Raw genomic sequence first — 15,697 nt, forward strand, 5'->3', positions numbered from 1 at the left:
GCCCGGAGCTGCAGCGCCCGGTAACGGAGCCTCTGGACCCGCCGAGCCCGCTGGCTGTCCGTCCCCGCGGTCCGCGCTCCAGCCGGGCTGACCTGCGGCGGGAAGCGGGGGCTGTGCTGGGGTGACACTGGTGACAAACGCCGCTGACTCACCCGCTCCGCCGTGGGCTGCGCCTGGACCGCCTGCCGTGCGGAGCCCCGACACCCGTGTCCCGTCCCCGTTACACGTCTCGGTGTCTCCCGTAGGACCCGGAGAGGGTGAATCCCTCCAGGGAACATGCACCCACAGCTTGGAGAGCAAAAGAAGCAGTTTTCTGCAGGTACGTGGTGTATGAACAAACACAGGCTTAAGATTCACCTTAGGACAATGTGTATGTGCTACATTATCTGGACTTCGAGTAAGAATTTGCAGCTGTATTACAAGCACATGAGTTCTACAACAAATCAGTGAGTCTGACTCCTTTTTAAAGGGGAAGGAGCGTGTGTCAGCGCAGTGCTGGGTGTCATTTCCATGGCCAAATGGGGCAGATTGTGGTATTGCACAGCTCCGGGGTGTCACCGCCCCACTCACCTGGTTCAGCCCCGGCTGAGCAGTGTCTGCGTTGCAGGCATGCCACTGGCTGCGGCACAGTGCTGTGGCACGGGTGGAGGTGTCTGTCTGTCCCAGCTGCACAGCTGGACGCTGGCGCAGCCGCAGGCAGCCACCCAAGTTGTACTGTACTTTGTGATAAACTCATCAGCCCCTACAAGTTCCTTGTGTTTGAAGTGGAAATTGTTTATAGGGAGAACTCGTGGTTACTCGTACCCGCTCCTGCAGCCAGCGCGGTGTGGGCCCGGCCGAGGGGCCGCTCTGCAGCGCGGTGTGCGTGGGGCAGCGCCTGTTGGCAGCGGGTTCTGTTCCGCGCTCGCTCTGCCCCCAGGCAGCGCGTCCCCTCCCCTCACCTCACAGTCAGCTCGCTTTGCTGGTGGTCAGGAGTTTGGTTGGGGAAACCGGGCTGGCCTCAATAACTTTTGTTCTCAATATTTTGAGGAGCTTCCATTCACTTCTGACGCGCTGCCCCTCCCCTGCAAGGTGCCGGTACCCGCAGCCTCTCGCGCCCGTGGACGTCGCCCTGGGAAGTTGTACCAGCCGTGCTGGGAACAGAACCTGGAACGCTTTGATCCAGCGCCGGAACGAACATCACCTGTTCACTCACCGATCTGAAGAGGAAACATGTCACTTGTGGCAGTACCAGCTGAGGTATTATCTTAAATTGTTTCAGTCAGAAGACATCAGGTGGTTTGGGTTTTGGTTGGTTGGTTTGGTTTGGTTTGTTTGGTTTTGTTTTGCTGTGAGATACAACAAAAGTTTGCTATTCCTTCAGAACTGAATGGTGCGGAAATGAAATAATAAGTGTTAACTTATCTAATGTGGTTTATAAGCAGCATTGGAGTAATTAATTACATTAATCTTGCTCTGATCAAAGACACACTTCAGAGTTTTGTTTACACACAAAAGTTCTTATGTCCCAACTGTCAGAAAGAAAAATTATCTTCCGCTAGAAATGTTGCTGAAATACAGGAAAATGACTGAAATCTTTAGGAGTGCTTGCCTCCCGAGCTCTGCGGAAAGCACGGGCTTTAACGCCTGCCGGAGCCAGAGCGCGACTCCGATCCTGCCTGAGCATCGGCTGATGCTGCCGAGTTCTGCCAGCACAACCTACGTGAGATCAAATGTGGCGTCTTTATGGGAATTGGATACAAAAGGATTAGAGTAATTCCTCGGGAGGATTTTTCCCATGGTTACCTCCAAATTCTCAGGGCAGGACAAGCTTCCCTTCACTGCCGCGGTCCTTGTCACCCTGCTGCGCGCTTTCCTGGGCCCTGCTGCCAGGCGCTGCGTGCGGTTTGCACAGGACTGCCCCAACGCCAAAGAGCTCCTCCCCGGAGGGATGCGGTGAGGGCTGCTGTTTCTCTCTGTAGCGTATTTGCTCACACCAAGCTGCATCTGTCACTGTACATGTCGTTTTCCACTATTGTGAGGCTTCCCACCACTGAATAACTTAGCAGACTGTATCACCTCACAACTCATTGCCTCTTCCAAATGGCAAACAGCTTAATATTCAGCAAAGCTGTATGTGGAGCTGGTATTTCTCTGGAGTGATTCAGACAGAAGGTTCTGGTCGCAGTGGGGGAGCCGCAGGCAGGTTCAGCCTTAGTGACAAGACCATGATTTCGGTGTATGCGCATCAGGCTGTCACTGCTGCCCGGGACTCGCATCCCCACACGCTTCTCCTGCTTGTGCTGCGGGGTGGCAGCAGGGCTGGGGGACAGTGGGGACAGCAGGGACCAGCACCCCCTCCGGCTGATCACCGGGACCAGCCCGGCAGAGCGCACAGTCACCAGGAAACAGCAGCTGTTGCCACGCACACGCATGGTAGCACAGCACGCTATGCACTGTAGTTTTTGCAAAATATTTATTACAAAATAAAAGTAAATATGGCAACAAAACTTAAATAGCAAATGACACGACATTGGCCATAAAGCTCTTGCTATATTATTAGTCTCTTACAATAGTCAAGTATGTCTCCAGGGGAAGCTGCGCACAGACAGCTGGAGGCTGTTTCTGCGATGGGCTCTGGCTGTTTGGGATAGTCGGATGTGTGTTTGTGTGCCTCCTGCTCTCACCCGCACCCGCGGCCGGTGGTTGTGCCGTGTGCCGGGCTCACCGGCCCCAGAGCGCACAGGAGCCGGCGATCCCAGCGCCCCGGCCCCTCCTGCCTTTCTTACTTTAAATACACAGCAAAGTGATTCAATGCCCATCCCTTTTTAATAAGGTAGCAGGAAATGGAGTATTAACAATGAAATACCTATTGTTTGCCTATGAGCCACAACTCCTCTTGTGGGAGGCTGCTTGGCTTTCTTTCCTCTCCTGCCCACTAAACTGTTACTAAAGCTCAGCAAAGCGAGCCAGGCTGTGTCCCTGCTGCAAAGGGCTTTTAGGTGCGGTCCAAACGGGAATGCAGTCGTTCAAGTCTCTTAAGCCACATGTCTAATGGAAGCACTCTTTAAATAAAATAGAATTAAATTAAAAAAGGTGACTGAGTGTGTGGAATCTTTCTAAGGCACCCGAGAATTTAAAAAGACCTTTTCCCACTCGTACTACTGACAGGGCACTCTCGTTCCTCTTCTCTCCAAAGTCAGAGATGCTGGCCAGTTAGGAACCTTAGCATGCATGATGACATAGTTGAATATCGTTAAAAAACAAAGAAACAGAACAAAAAGAAGACCCTTGGTGAGTGTAAAGCGCTATGTCCAGACAGCCTAGGCCTCGCAAGCTATGCAGACGCATCACGGACAGCACGTAGAAATAGTCACGTTAATGCCGAGGTTCCCGTTGTCAGCGAAGAGGTGCGCGATGGCCGTGTCGAAGATGAGGCAGTCGCTGTTGCGAATGGCCGCGTTCACGCCGTCGTGGATGGAGCGCGGCGTGGCCTCCCACGTCAGCCGGCGCCGGTTGCCGTTCAGCTCCAGCCTGTACACAAAGTTCTCCGCTTGCTTGCGGGTGCCAATGAGCAGCACGACGGCAAAAAACTGCCGGAGACCTTCGTACTTCTCCTGTTTCTCCAGCACCAGCATGAAGTGGTGACCAAAGCACGACTGCATCATCACCCAGTCCACCGCGCCCGGGAGGTTAATGTCTGTGGCCAGAAAGACGATGTCCTCTCCCTGCAGCGTGGTGATGCTCTTGTGGGCATGCATCAGGTGGGGCATCACGGCCTCCAGGGACCCCTGCCACTTACAGGAGGCGCCCGGGCAGGGGCAGGAGTAGGGACGGTACTTGCAGATGTTTTCGTGCCCTGGCTTTTCCGTGTGGTGGAGCGTCAGCGAGCAGCCCGTCATGGCGTACTGCAAAACACCAAAGAAAGCCGTCAGCAAAGCGCCAGCGTGAGCCGTCGCTGCTCCCACCTGCCAGCTGGGAGCACTGGTGCTCAGAACGCCTGTTCTCATCGCACAGTTTACATTAGATACTGTGATTTAGCCCTGGATCCAGAGCTGAGCTTTATTTATCTGTGCTTCCACTTAAAAATGGATGATTCTTGTTGTAGGAAAATAGGAAATTAGGATTTTAGGCCTATATCAGTGTTATAAGCTGTGCTGCTAAGGCTGAAAGTCTCAGCTTGTCCCCTGTACAGTCCTTACCCAGAACCACGAGCGTGGTTACCTTATGCTTGCTTTGTACCTTTAGTTAAGACATTGATAAATACTATTCTTAGGGTTGCTGATTTCTATGCTAGACTGGTGAACTATGGATAACAAATGAGACAGGTGGAACTTCAAAAGAAGCCAGCCCTGCGACTGATGACCTGTCGTTCTGTACTTGCCAAGAAAGAAGAAGTGGAACCTGCAGACCACTGGAACGGAAGGAACCTGAGGATATCGACAGTGATAGATATCGACAGTGATAGACAGTGATAGATTTTGTTTAGTTGCATAATACCTGTTAGAACCCTATATAATGACTAGTTATACTGCTGTATGATTGTCACTCTCTGAGGAGGTGACCCAACGCTGCTGTTCCTGTGAATCTTCTACAATAAATACTGCTCAGAGTAACCCACAAGAGTTCGAGTCTCTACCCAGTGCCTACCTACGACCTTTTTTTTCAGTTGGCACCCCACAGATGGGACTCTGCAGCATAAACTGAAACAACGGGACCTGGCCAGGGACAGGTGAGTTCGAGTCTCTCCTGTTCTCCCGATTTGTTTCTTTTCTTTATATTTTTATTAGAGTTCAAGTCTCTAAATATATTTACAAGGATGGGGGCTGGACCCTCAGTTCCTAAAAATACGCCTTTGGCTGAAATGATTTCAAATTGGGGAAGATTGTCAGGAACCGCAGGGTTGCACATAAAAAGATTAATTGCCCTCTGCCAAGATGATTGGCCTTTTATAAGCAGAGTGGCTGGGGCTTCCCTTGATGATCGGTGGCCGATTTATGGCTCATTTGAAGAAACTAAATTGCAGTCTCTCCGTAAAATCCTGGAGGACCGCCAGCCCCAACAAATGGACTATTTGTATTTGTGGTTTGACTATGCTGATATACGAAAACGAAAACAACTGCAGAAGAGCATGAATAAACACCAACTACTTGCTTATCTGGATGATGAAATAAGTGACAATTCTAAGCCCAAAACTGATTCACCTGCAGGTATTTTCCCTATGACTTTATCCTATGTGGCTAATCCCAGAGCTGGTCGTAGTAACGCTGGCAACCAGCCACCGCTTCTCAGGGTAACTACACATTACCCCTGGAAACCAGGTGATCTTTTACTCTGGCATGATAAAATGCCGCGACTCCGTGATGACGCGGAGCGATGCTCTAAAATAATTCGAACCATTGCCCGAGATTACTCTCCCAGCTGGAATGATATGCAAACACTTTTGTCCGAATTATTTACACATGAGGAGAAACAAAAGATCCTGGCCAAAGATAAAGAATTGGCTGAACAGATACAGGGACGTAATCCCTGGCCAGAACAAGATCCAAATTGGAACTTACATGAGGAGGACCAAAAAGCTACCTATTTAGTTGCAATTGATAATCTGATTGAAGCAATTCGAAAGTGTGATGAAAAAGTGACTAATTGGTCAAAAGTTACAGAGTGCCAACAGGCTCCTGATGAACACCCGGGAGACTTTTGGCACCGCTTGAGAAAAGCTTTAATACAGTATGGAGGAATGACCGAAGATAATTTTCAGGAACCATTGGCTATTAGCATTTTTGTCAATCAGTCAGCCCCTGATATTCGAAAACATTTTCAAAAACATATGCCTGGCTGGCAAGCAGAGAATTTACAAAAAGTTCTCTCTGTTGCTAATTTTGTGTATAATGGCCGTACAGAAGAGCAACAACGTAAGCTACAATTAGAAAGGGAGGCTGAGCGCCTTCGGCAGGAGAAAGAACGTGAGGCCGAACGAAGACGGTATCGGAGAGATAGACAGGAAGATATGAACTTACTAGCTGTAGCCATAGCTCAGGGGGTTTCCGCAACTCGGGGACGTGGGTATCCCCGAGGAGTCCGAGGGGTATTCCGAGCTCGCTTCCCTCGGGGCCAGGGACTCCTCGGCAGAGGAATCAGGATGGGAAGTTCCTTTCCACCCATGGGGGGTTCTTTCCCTGTTACAAACCCTGCTGTTACCAACCCTACGAATGACGCAATGCAATTAACCTGTTTTTGGTGTGGTAATTTAGGACACATGCAACGTGAATGCCCGTTGCGACCCCAATATCAACCAGGAGCTACTCTACCTGCACCTGCTGCCACTGCTGGTAGTCAACTTGGTGGTATTACTGACGCCCCTTCTGCTCCGCCGCCTCCATATCGTCGTAGCTACTCTCAGTAAGCATTGCATAATGACCTTAGAAATTTCCTCTACAGGCCATGTCTTAGCTGATGTTAATGGAAAATCAGTCTCTTTCTTAGTAGATACTGGGGCTACACTCTCGCTTCTCAACTTTGATGTGCCACAAACATCGCAGGAAATGATTGCTATCAAGGGTGTTACAGGCTCTGTGCTTAACCATGCTCTCTCTAAACCACTCCCTGTTACTTTAGGCGATAAAGTTACATGGGCTCGCTTTATTGTTGCACCGGGGGCACCGACTTCTTTGCTGGGACAAGATCTCTTACAAGAGTTTGGTACTCAATTGACCTATGGTAAAGGTAAAGCCAAATTGATTTTTATTGGAAGTGTTTTCACTCTAGATCATACTCCGAAGAAAGAAGTGGCCATTCCCTGGGAATTGCGGAATGTCCCTTCTGGACTTTGGAGTCGTACAACTAAAGATATTGGTCTTTTGAAGTCTGCGCTGCCGGTTGTTATTAAAACTAAAGGTGGTCACCCTCCTGCTATTAAGCAATATCCAATACCAGCTGTTGCATTACCGAGTTTGCGAAAACAAATTCAAACCTTTCTCGATGAAGGGATTCTAAAACCTATTATGAGTCCATTTAATACCCCAATTCTTCCAGTTAGTAAAAATCGACTAGATGAGGATGGAGATCCTGAGTACCGTTTTGTACAAGATTTACGGGCTATCAACGATTATGTTGAAGCTCCGCACCCAGTTGTACCAGATCCAAGTTTAATTTTAACCGAAATTCCATCTTGGGCGCACTGGTACACTGTTTTAGATCTGACAGGAGCTTTCTTTAGCATACCTGTAGCAGAAGAAAGCCATCCTTTGTTTGCCTTCACTTGGGAAGGTCGCCAATTGACTTGGACTCGGCTCCCTCAAGGCTTTACTGCTTCCCCTACCTTGTTTTCGCAAATTCTCAAATATGATCTCCAAGATATTGAATTGCCAAACAAATCTGCACTGATTCAATATGTTGATGATTTGCTTGTTGCTAGCCGAACTCGGGAGGCCTGTGCAATTGATACAGAGCACCTTTGCATTCGACTATATCATAAGGGTCATCGTGCCTCATTAGCTAAGTTACAATTCTGTGAACCAGAGGTAAAATATTTGGGCTTTGTTTTAGCAGGAGGAGTTCGAAAGATTGATCCCGACAGAATCAACGCTATTCTTCAAATTACACCACCTGTTACTAAAAAACAAATGAGAGCTTTCCTTGGCCAAGCTGGGTTCTGTCGACCATGGATTTTAGGGTTTAGCGAACTAGCTAGACCACTTATTGAAACTACAAAGGACAAAGCTCCAGAGCCAATTGTCTGGACGCCAGAATTGTCCGATGCCTTTGCATCTTTGAAGCAAGCCTTAGTCACAGCCCCAGCTTTAGGCCTGCCAAATTACTCTAAACCTTTCACTTTGTATGCTACCGAGAAGGGTGGCATTGCAAAGGGGGTCCTAGTACAACCTCATGGACCCTATGAAAGACCTGTGGGTTATTATTCAGTTGCTCTTGACCCAGTTATCAAAGGGTCGCCACATTGCCTTAGATCAGTAGCAGCAGCTGTGGAATTAGTGGAAAAAGTTCGCCCACTTGTTCTGGGTCACAAATTGATTGTTGCCGTGCCTCATGAAGTTGAACTTTTACTAACCCGATATGCTACCAAGTCTCTCTCACCGCAGCGCACACATCGATACGAAGCCATCCTGCTACTGACTGATAATATCTCTTTAAAACGGTCAAAACCCTTGAACCCATCTACCCTTCTACCTGAGGTGCACCTTTCCAATGACCCACACGACTGTGTGCAATTCGTCACCACTTATTCTAAAACCAGAGAAGATTTGCAAGATGTTCCTCTCGCCCACCCGGACCTTAACCTGTTCACAGACGGATCAAGTTACTATCTGCATGGTAAGCGTTTTACTGGTTTTGCTGTTGCCACTGAAAATCGCGTACTTTTTGCTGAACCTCTCTCTCCAGCACTTGGAGCACAAGCCGCAGAACTAATTGCCTTGACTCGTGCTGCAACGTTTGCTAAAGGTCTCCGAGTTAATATCTATACAGACTCTAAGTACGCTTTTGGCATTTGTCATTCTGTTGGCGCACTTTGGAAAGAACGCGTTTTTTTGACCTCCGCCGGTCATACTATTGCTCATGGACAATTAATTCATGATTTGCTGCTCGCTATCCAGGAACCACGAGAAATTGCTGTTATTTACATTCCTGCTCATACTAAACGCCTTGATTCTTTCGCTCATGGCAACGCCTTGGCCGACTCCGCGGCGAGAGCGGCAGCAGTCCACGATGCATCTCCTGCTACGACTGTGGTTGCTACCCTTCTTCCTTTTCCCGTTGGTCCTGCCCTTTATGATGAACTGGATGAAGAAGAGCTCAACAAATGGAAACGCTGGGAAGCAACACAACAGGACAGCATCTGGAAACTAGGTGATAAACCTTTATTGCCTATGAGGTATGTCCTTCCTCTAACTCGCTGGATTCACGATCATACTCATGGGGGGCCTGAAGCTGTAGCTTCTAAAATCCAACAGTTGTGGGCAGCGCCTGGAGTTTACAGTGCTGCAAAACGCCTGACTGACTCTTGTACTCTTTGCAAGAAATATGGGGTCACAAAGGTCACAACAGTCCCTGGCAAGCGGCCGCCTGCTTACTTTCCTTTCCAGAAACTGCAAATTGATTTCGCAGAACTCCCCCCTTCTATGGGATATAAGTACATTCTTGTTATTGTTGATCAACTTTCGCACTGGGTGGAAGCCTTTCCTACTCGCAAGAACGATTCGAAAATTGTGGTTAAGACCCTGCTTCGTGATATCATTCCGAGGTACGGTATCCCTGAAATTATTGATTCTGATAGGGGACCGCACTTTACTGCTGCTGTTCTAATGCAAGTTTATGTTGCTCTTGATATACAGGCTGCCTTTCACACGCCCTACCATCCACAATCTTCTGGTCAGGTAGAGCGGATGAATCGCACTATTAAAGATCGTTTGGCAAAAGTCACTGCAGACACAGGTCTCAAATGGCCTGAAGCATTACCGCTTGTTTTATGGGATCTTCGTACAACTCCTCATGCTACTACTAAACTCAGCCCCGCTGAAGTTTTGTTCGGGCGAGTTTTGGCAGTTCCGTTTACCTTTATGTCTGCCAAAACTGCCCTCCTGGAAGGGGACGAGGCAGTAACACAGTACTTGCTCTATCTGCAAAACAGTTTTACTCAGATCAGAAATCATATGCATTGGTATCAAGGAGTGACACCAGAAATTCAAGAATTGCGTAACCTATCTCAGATTGTTTTACAGAATCAAATGGCTTTAGACATCCTGTTAGCTTCGCAAGGAGGTGTCTGTACCATGCTAAACTCCAGTTGCTGTATGTATATCGATCAGAGTAAGCAATTGATAACTGAAGTGGATAAAATCTGGAAAGTTAGTCATGTTATGCAGCAAATTCAACGAGATGACGCTAACTGGGGTGTCGCAGACCTGTGGCAATGGATGACTTCCTGGTTTCCTGATCTCGGAACGTTAGTGAAGAAGATTTTGATGATTGTCATTGTCATTGTAATTGTCTTTGTGATCATTTTTGTTTTGATTCATTGTATGTCAATGTTTTGTAATTGTTGCTGTAATCTCTTGAATCAACAGAAGCTTTATTATCGTTATCAGTAAATTGGGAAATTTTAAAGAGAAAATGGGGGACTGTTGTAGGAAAATAGGAAATTAGGATTTTAGGCCTATATCAGTGTTATAAGCTGTGCTGCTATGGCTGAAAGTCTCAGCTTGTCCCCTGTACAGTCCTTACCCAGAACCACGAGCGTGGTTACCTTATGCTTGCTTTGTACCTTTAGTTAAGACATTGATAAATACTATTCTTAGGGTTGCTGATTTCTATGCTAGACTGGTGAACTATGGATAACAAATGAGACAGGTGGAACTTCAAAAGAAGCCAGCCCTGCGACTGATGACCTGTCGTTCTGTACTTGCCAAGAAAGAAGAAGTGGAACCTGCAGACCACTGGAACGGAAGGAACCTGAGGATATCGACAGTGATAGATATCGACAGTGATAGACAGTGATAGATTTTGTTTAGTTGCATAATACCTGTTAGAACCCTATATAATGACTAGTTATACTGCTGTATGATTGTCACTCTCTGAAGAGGTGACCCAACGCTGCTGTTCCTGTGAATCTTCTACAATAAATACTGCTCAGAGTAACCCACAAGAGTTCGAGTCTCTACCCAGCGCCTACCTACGACCTTTTTTTTCAATTCTTGTCTTTTGTGGTTGGTGATTTTCTAATGTGAGCACTTAGATAAAATGGACTGTAAGGCTCTGTTGTAGTTAGATCTGCTGTTGTAGTTAGATCTGCTGTTGTAGCTAGATCTGATTGGTCCAGATCAGCTGAAGTGGTCCTGGTTTGGATTTTTCTTTTCTTTAAAAAGAACAAAGGATTCTTGTTTCAGCAAACAGCTACTAGAGTGAAGTATTTTTAATAGATGCACCTTATTACCATCTGTAGGAGAACAGCATCTGCCTGAACATCGCCACCAAGAATAGATGGACAATGACCTGGAGAGCGGCCTGAGGAGAAGAATTGTGTTGCACAGGTCCCTCCAACCCGGGGGCTACCGGCGACAATGGCTGCTGCGTGGACTTTGCCTGCCGCCTCAGCCAAACGTGCCCCCGCCTCCTGGAGGGATTGTGTTACACGGGTCTGTCCAACCTGCTGTCCAGAAGATGGATTTGCACCTGCTGCTCCAGCCAAACTTGCCCTCCACCTCCTCCCTGGTACTAAGGCCAATGAAGAAGAGCATGTGCAGAGGCTCGCCGAGGGTCTTGAGGTCACCCAGCGGACCAGAAAGAGACCCCCGAACGCGAGGCCACGCAGGCACGGACGGGCTCTGGCAGGCAAAGCGGAGATTCTTTGAGCCCACGCAGTTAAGCCTGGATTGCGAAACAAAGGTGGAGACTGGGCTCAACCCATGGGAGATACCGGCACCACTAACACCATCACGCGGGTTCCACCGTGCCTGCGTGGCTGCTCACGGACACTGTGACACCAGGTCCTTGAGGACGGATACAACCAAGGTATAAATTATTATTTCTGGGCTAATATGTGTGCAAGAAGTTTCAGCTCCAAGGGTTAAATGCCCAAGATGCAAATCACCCATGCCACAAACACGAGGAATGCTGGGACAGAAACTCGACCTCCTGCTTCCAGAGAAGCTTGTTTTATAAGCTGTAAGGAGTTAACGTGAGCCATCACTTACTGTGTCCGTCCCTGCTGCTTAATCCTCTGCTAATGCTTTATTGCAGGTGCTGCCGTGGAACAAGCACCTCCTGGCAAAGGAGCCGCTGTGCCGGGCAGTGACCCGGGTCCGCGTGCGCTTTACCCCGGGGGCTTTCCCACCTTCACACCCCCGCTAACGCCTCCATCACTCACAGTCTAACCTCACTCACAAAATTAGGAAGGATATACAGGCTGCTGGTTGGGCGAAACCAGCTGCCTGCGTGACAGCCACCAGTGGTGGCTACGGAAGTGAGAGCATAAGAACAAGAGAAGTGAATAGTGGTGGCTCTGCCCTTCGCTGCGAGAAGCACCTGCTTTTGTGCCCTCCCAGACGCACGGCTGCAGGTTTCCTTCGCTGAGCGGCCCTACCAGCGGCGGGAGACCGTGAACAGCAAAAGCTGACTTGCCGTCTTCATGGCAAACGTCACTGACCTTCGCCGTGCCCCCAGAAGCCGCTTCAGCTCCCCCTGCACACAGGCTTTACGGGGCCTTGGAGCTACTTGGCCTGTGCACCTTGTGCACTTGTGCCCTGGGACGGGGAGCCAGGGCAGCAAACGGCGTTAACGGTGAAGGCCCGAAACTCCTGCCTGCCAGGACTGTTTTCTGCTTTTTCATTGCCCTTCTCGTTATTACTAGTATTCCATGCTGGGAAGGATTATGTTCACAGTCGCTTGTTCAGCACTGTGTTCTCTTTCCTCAGAGGAAAGGGTCAGATCGGAACTCATCGCCACATACATCACTTAGCATGCCATATTTTTGCCACATATGTCACTTTGCATGTGCTGCTCTGAACTCACTTTGACAGGACAGCTTTCTGAGTGTCCCAAAGCATATGGAAAACATCGGTTAAGCTTGAAGTACTGAGCAGAGGCAGGCTGGTATAACCAAGCCTGTAAACAAAGGCAGGGACACAGGGCTACAGTAGCTTGTGTGAGGCCACAAGGGAAATGAGGAGCAGAGCAGGGACCAGGCTGCCTGCTCCTGTACGTGTCCGCAATCGCCAGCGACCCTCGGGCTCCTGCCTCCTCCAGCACTTTGGAACATCTCTGTCTGTGCTGCTAAGATCCCTCCAGCCCCTCATGGTTTCCCCTGGACCGATGGGGCGCAGCAGCAGCGCTCTGAGGACACGGGGGGCTCTGCCTGCCTCCTACCGCCTGTCTAAAAAAATTAAAGCAAGCCATTATTTGGTATTCTTTAAGACTTCTCAGTTTAGGTACAGTCTCACTATGATTTCTGCTTCTTAACTTCCATGTGTTGGTTGTGAGGTGCAGAGAGACTTTCATTGTTTTCTGCAAAGCACAGTGTGAGTACAGCACAATGCATTTACTGGTTTCGCTTTTCTTCCAAAGCACCAGAAGCCCCCGGGAACTCAGAGACGCGGCAGTGTCCCCAGTTAGAGAAGGCCGTTAAACGATCCTGGAAGACCCTTCACGCGAGGTCCCTGTCTTGGCTCCCAGGACCATCACCGCTCCTGGGACAGCAGGTGAGAAAGGGCTTTCAAGCCCCTGAAAAACCGAGCCCTGTGTACTTAGATTATTTTTTTTAATGTATGTAATAACTACAAAAGTAATTTCCTGTATTACAAGTGAAACTTACTGTGAGGTTGAATTAATCACAGCACTGAGAATGCACCGGTGTACCTATGCAGAAGACAGAGCAGGGGGATGGCGATGGGGGTGGCCCGGTATTCCCTGCCACGGCTACCCCCCCGGAGAAGCGCCTTACCTTGCAGGGGAAGAGCACGCCCGAGGCCACCTTCTCCATGGCCAGGTTGCGGATGCTGGGGGTGAGGGAGCCCCGGCAGGTCGGGCACAGGCTCAGCTTCTGCCGGCAATGTTTGCAGACCAGGTGCCCGGCCTGGCACTGCAGGATGGGCGGCAGCACATAGTCGAAGCACACGGGGCACTCGAACAGCGAGGTCAGTTCGTGGTGCTGCTGCTGCGGCGGCGGCGGCGGCGGGGGAGGCGGGGACGCCCCGCCGGGGCCCGGCAGGACGGCGGCGGGCACGGCCGGGGAGGCGGCGTGCGGCTGTTTGCCGCAGGGCTTGCTAGCGCCGGGGCCGGCGGAAGACGGGCGGCTCATCGCGCCGCGCCGCCGACAGCACCATCGGGGCGGACCGGGAGGCGGCACCGGCCCGGCGGCGGCTGCGCGCGGCCTCCGCCCCGCTCCCGGCATGCTCCGGGGGGCGGTGCCGCGGCGGGGGCGCGGAGCGGGGTGGGCCGTGCGGGGCGCGGGGCACCGGCAGCCAGCGCCGGGGCGGCAGGTCGGCAGCCGGCGATCTGAGCGGGGATCGATGCAGCCCCGGCGCTGCCGGCAGGGGTTGGTTCAGCCCGCGTCGTCCTGTCCCCAGATCCCTCAAGCGACAGGGACGCGCCGGCGGAGCGCGGGGTTGTCCTGCCGTGCGCCGCCCCGTTCCCGGGGCTCCGTGTCGCCTCCGCGGGCAGTGACAGCGGTGACCGGCGGGGCTGAACCCGGTGTTTGAACGGAGACACCCCAGGCCAGGCTGGTCGGGGCTCTGAGCAGCCTGGTCTGGGTGAATACGTCCCTGCTCATGGCAGGGGTGGCACTGGGGGAGCTGGGAAGGTCCCTTCAGCTCAGACCATCCCGTGATTCTGTGATTTCAGGGAATGACAGCAGCCTCGCATCTCTGTGGGATGCGTGAGGTCTTGCAAGGTTCATTTGTCTTCTGCAGAGTTTTCCGGAGCAGAAGTGAAAATCCGCAGCTATTGATGCTGTAACGGGGGCAGAGCTTTCTGGGGTGCGGGAGCTGGGGGGGTTTCAGACAAGTCTGACAGATGGCCAGATTGTGTCACTGTTGCTTCTTATTTTTCAAGCATCCAGAAGCGTGATGTTACCTTGCAGAAATGAGCAAGGGCTTAGTTCTCATCGAAGGAATTTAACAGTTTCAATTTAGCCCCGTGCTGCAAGGAGGTTGTGAAAAGGCGTGAGGATGTGGGGGCAGAAGGAGGAACGCCCATGGGTGGGTGATCCTGCGGCTGGGGCAGCGTGGTTTCTCTTCTTTTTTCTGTCTTTAGCAGTCAGACCGGCATTTCCTGAACCCGGATCTGTGAGTGGGATGGGGAGCAGTGGGTGTGGGTGAGCAGGGGTGTCAGATGGAGCTCTGGGGGCCATGGTGTGGCTGCAGGGACTGGGGACCCCGTTCCTGAACCCCGTTCCCCCACCTGTGCTGGTGGCCACAGTGGCTGGTGCAGTCTTGGCAGGTGAAGGGTGGCACGGACCAGGCGATCCTGGGGCCCCTCTCTGCGCTGGCACCTCGCCGTGGAAAACAGCGCTAGAAGGCCAGTTTTTGCACCCTTTTATCTCCATAGGAAGCCCTTCAGCTATTACATGGCACACGTAACCTCGCAAAGTACCGCGTCACGCCGGGTGACCAAGCTTTGTTAGCACTTCCTGCACAGTTTCGTGCATTCATTATTAATTCATTATTTGCATAAGCATGTGCTGGTATTTCCCAGTTCAAACGAGCGCTGCCTTGCCGTGTCTCGTTGCAAGGCCCCTACCTTAGCGTGGGCTCTTCTCCCCCGCCTTGTCCCGGCTCCGAGGCGCGGGCAGCCCCGGCTGCTCTGGTGGGCAGCGTGGCCTCCCCGGTCTGGCAGCAGGTTCTGGGGGGACACAGGGTGCCCCCTGCACCTGCCAGCACCCTCTGGCTCTGCCACGGCTGGCACTGGGGCTGCTGTCTCGCCAATGTCCCCTGGTTTTGGGTGCTCGCAGCGCAGCCCCACCTCCTGTGTGGTGCCTGGGCAGCGGGGACACACCTGTCACGGTGCCACCAGGGCTGCAGGCACTCAGGGACTGCAGTGCTGCAGCTGACCCTCAGCTCTGGATTGAGCAGAAGCTGAAGAAGGGGGACAATGACCAGTGCAGCCCCCATGTTAACTTGCTGACCCCAGGCTCCTTGTCCCAGCTGGGTTGAATCTCAGGCTGCTTGCGACCACTTTTTTTTTTGTTGTTGTTGCTTAATTCAAATCA

At 51.1% G+C, this 15,697-nt stretch overlaps 2 protein-coding genes across 3 annotated transcripts; one reads left to right on the top strand and one right to left on the bottom strand.

The window, feature by feature from the left end:
* Window positions 1-134: 134 nt before the first annotated feature.
* On the top strand, window positions 135-10,632 carry LOC135580211 (protein NYNRIN-like). Of its 2 annotated transcripts, XM_065073300.1 has the most exons (4): window positions 135-319; window positions 1,072-1,239; window positions 4,649-4,711; window positions 6,234-10,632. In XM_065073300.1, exon 4 carries the CDS (start codon window positions 6,396-6,398, stop codon window positions 10,083-10,085), a length of 3,690 nt encoding a protein of 1,229 aa, XP_064929372.1. In that variant the 5' UTR covers window positions 135-319; window positions 1,072-1,239; window positions 4,649-4,711; window positions 6,234-6,395; the 3' UTR covers window positions 10,086-10,632. The 2 variants fall into 2 exon arrangements, with proteins under 2 accessions (XP_064929372.1, XP_064929373.1); XM_065073301.1 differs by having other exon boundaries at window positions 4,649-10,632.
* SIAH2 (siah E3 ubiquitin protein ligase 2) lies at window positions 2,439-13,855 on the bottom strand. The gene is made up of 2 exons (XM_005515516.3): window positions 13,433-13,855; window positions 2,439-3,887 (listed from the first exon to the last, which is right to left on the bottom strand). The coding sequence occupies exons 1-2, from the start codon at window positions 13,787-13,789 to the stop codon at window positions 3,330-3,332; spliced, it is 915 nt and encodes a 304-aa protein (XP_005515573.2). The 5' UTR covers window positions 13,790-13,855; the 3' UTR covers window positions 2,439-3,329.
* Between the last annotated feature and the right edge of the window lie 1,842 nt (window positions 13,856-15,697).

This window comes from Columba livia, chromosome 9 (genome assembly GCF_036013475.1).
Source record: "Columba livia isolate bColLiv1 breed racing homer chromosome 9, bColLiv1.pat.W.v2, whole genome shotgun sequence".
Lineage (NCBI taxonomy): Eukaryota > Metazoa > Chordata > Aves > Columbiformes > Columbidae > Columba > Columba livia.

Bases quoted from the DNA above. Each gene is read 5' to 3' on its own strand.
- LOC135580211 (XM_065073300.1), top strand. From the start codon at position 6,396: ATGACCTTAGAAATTTCCTCTACAGGCCATGTCTTAGCTGATGTTAAT.
- SIAH2 (XM_005515516.3), bottom strand. From the start codon at position 13,789: ATGAGCCGCCCGTCTTCCGCCGGCCCCGGCGCTAGCAAGCCCTGCGGC. The intron at 3,888-13,432 runs GTAAGGCGCTTC...GGTGTTTTGCAG, and splicing joins GCGTGCTCTTCCCCTGCAAG to TACGCCATGACGGGCTGCTC.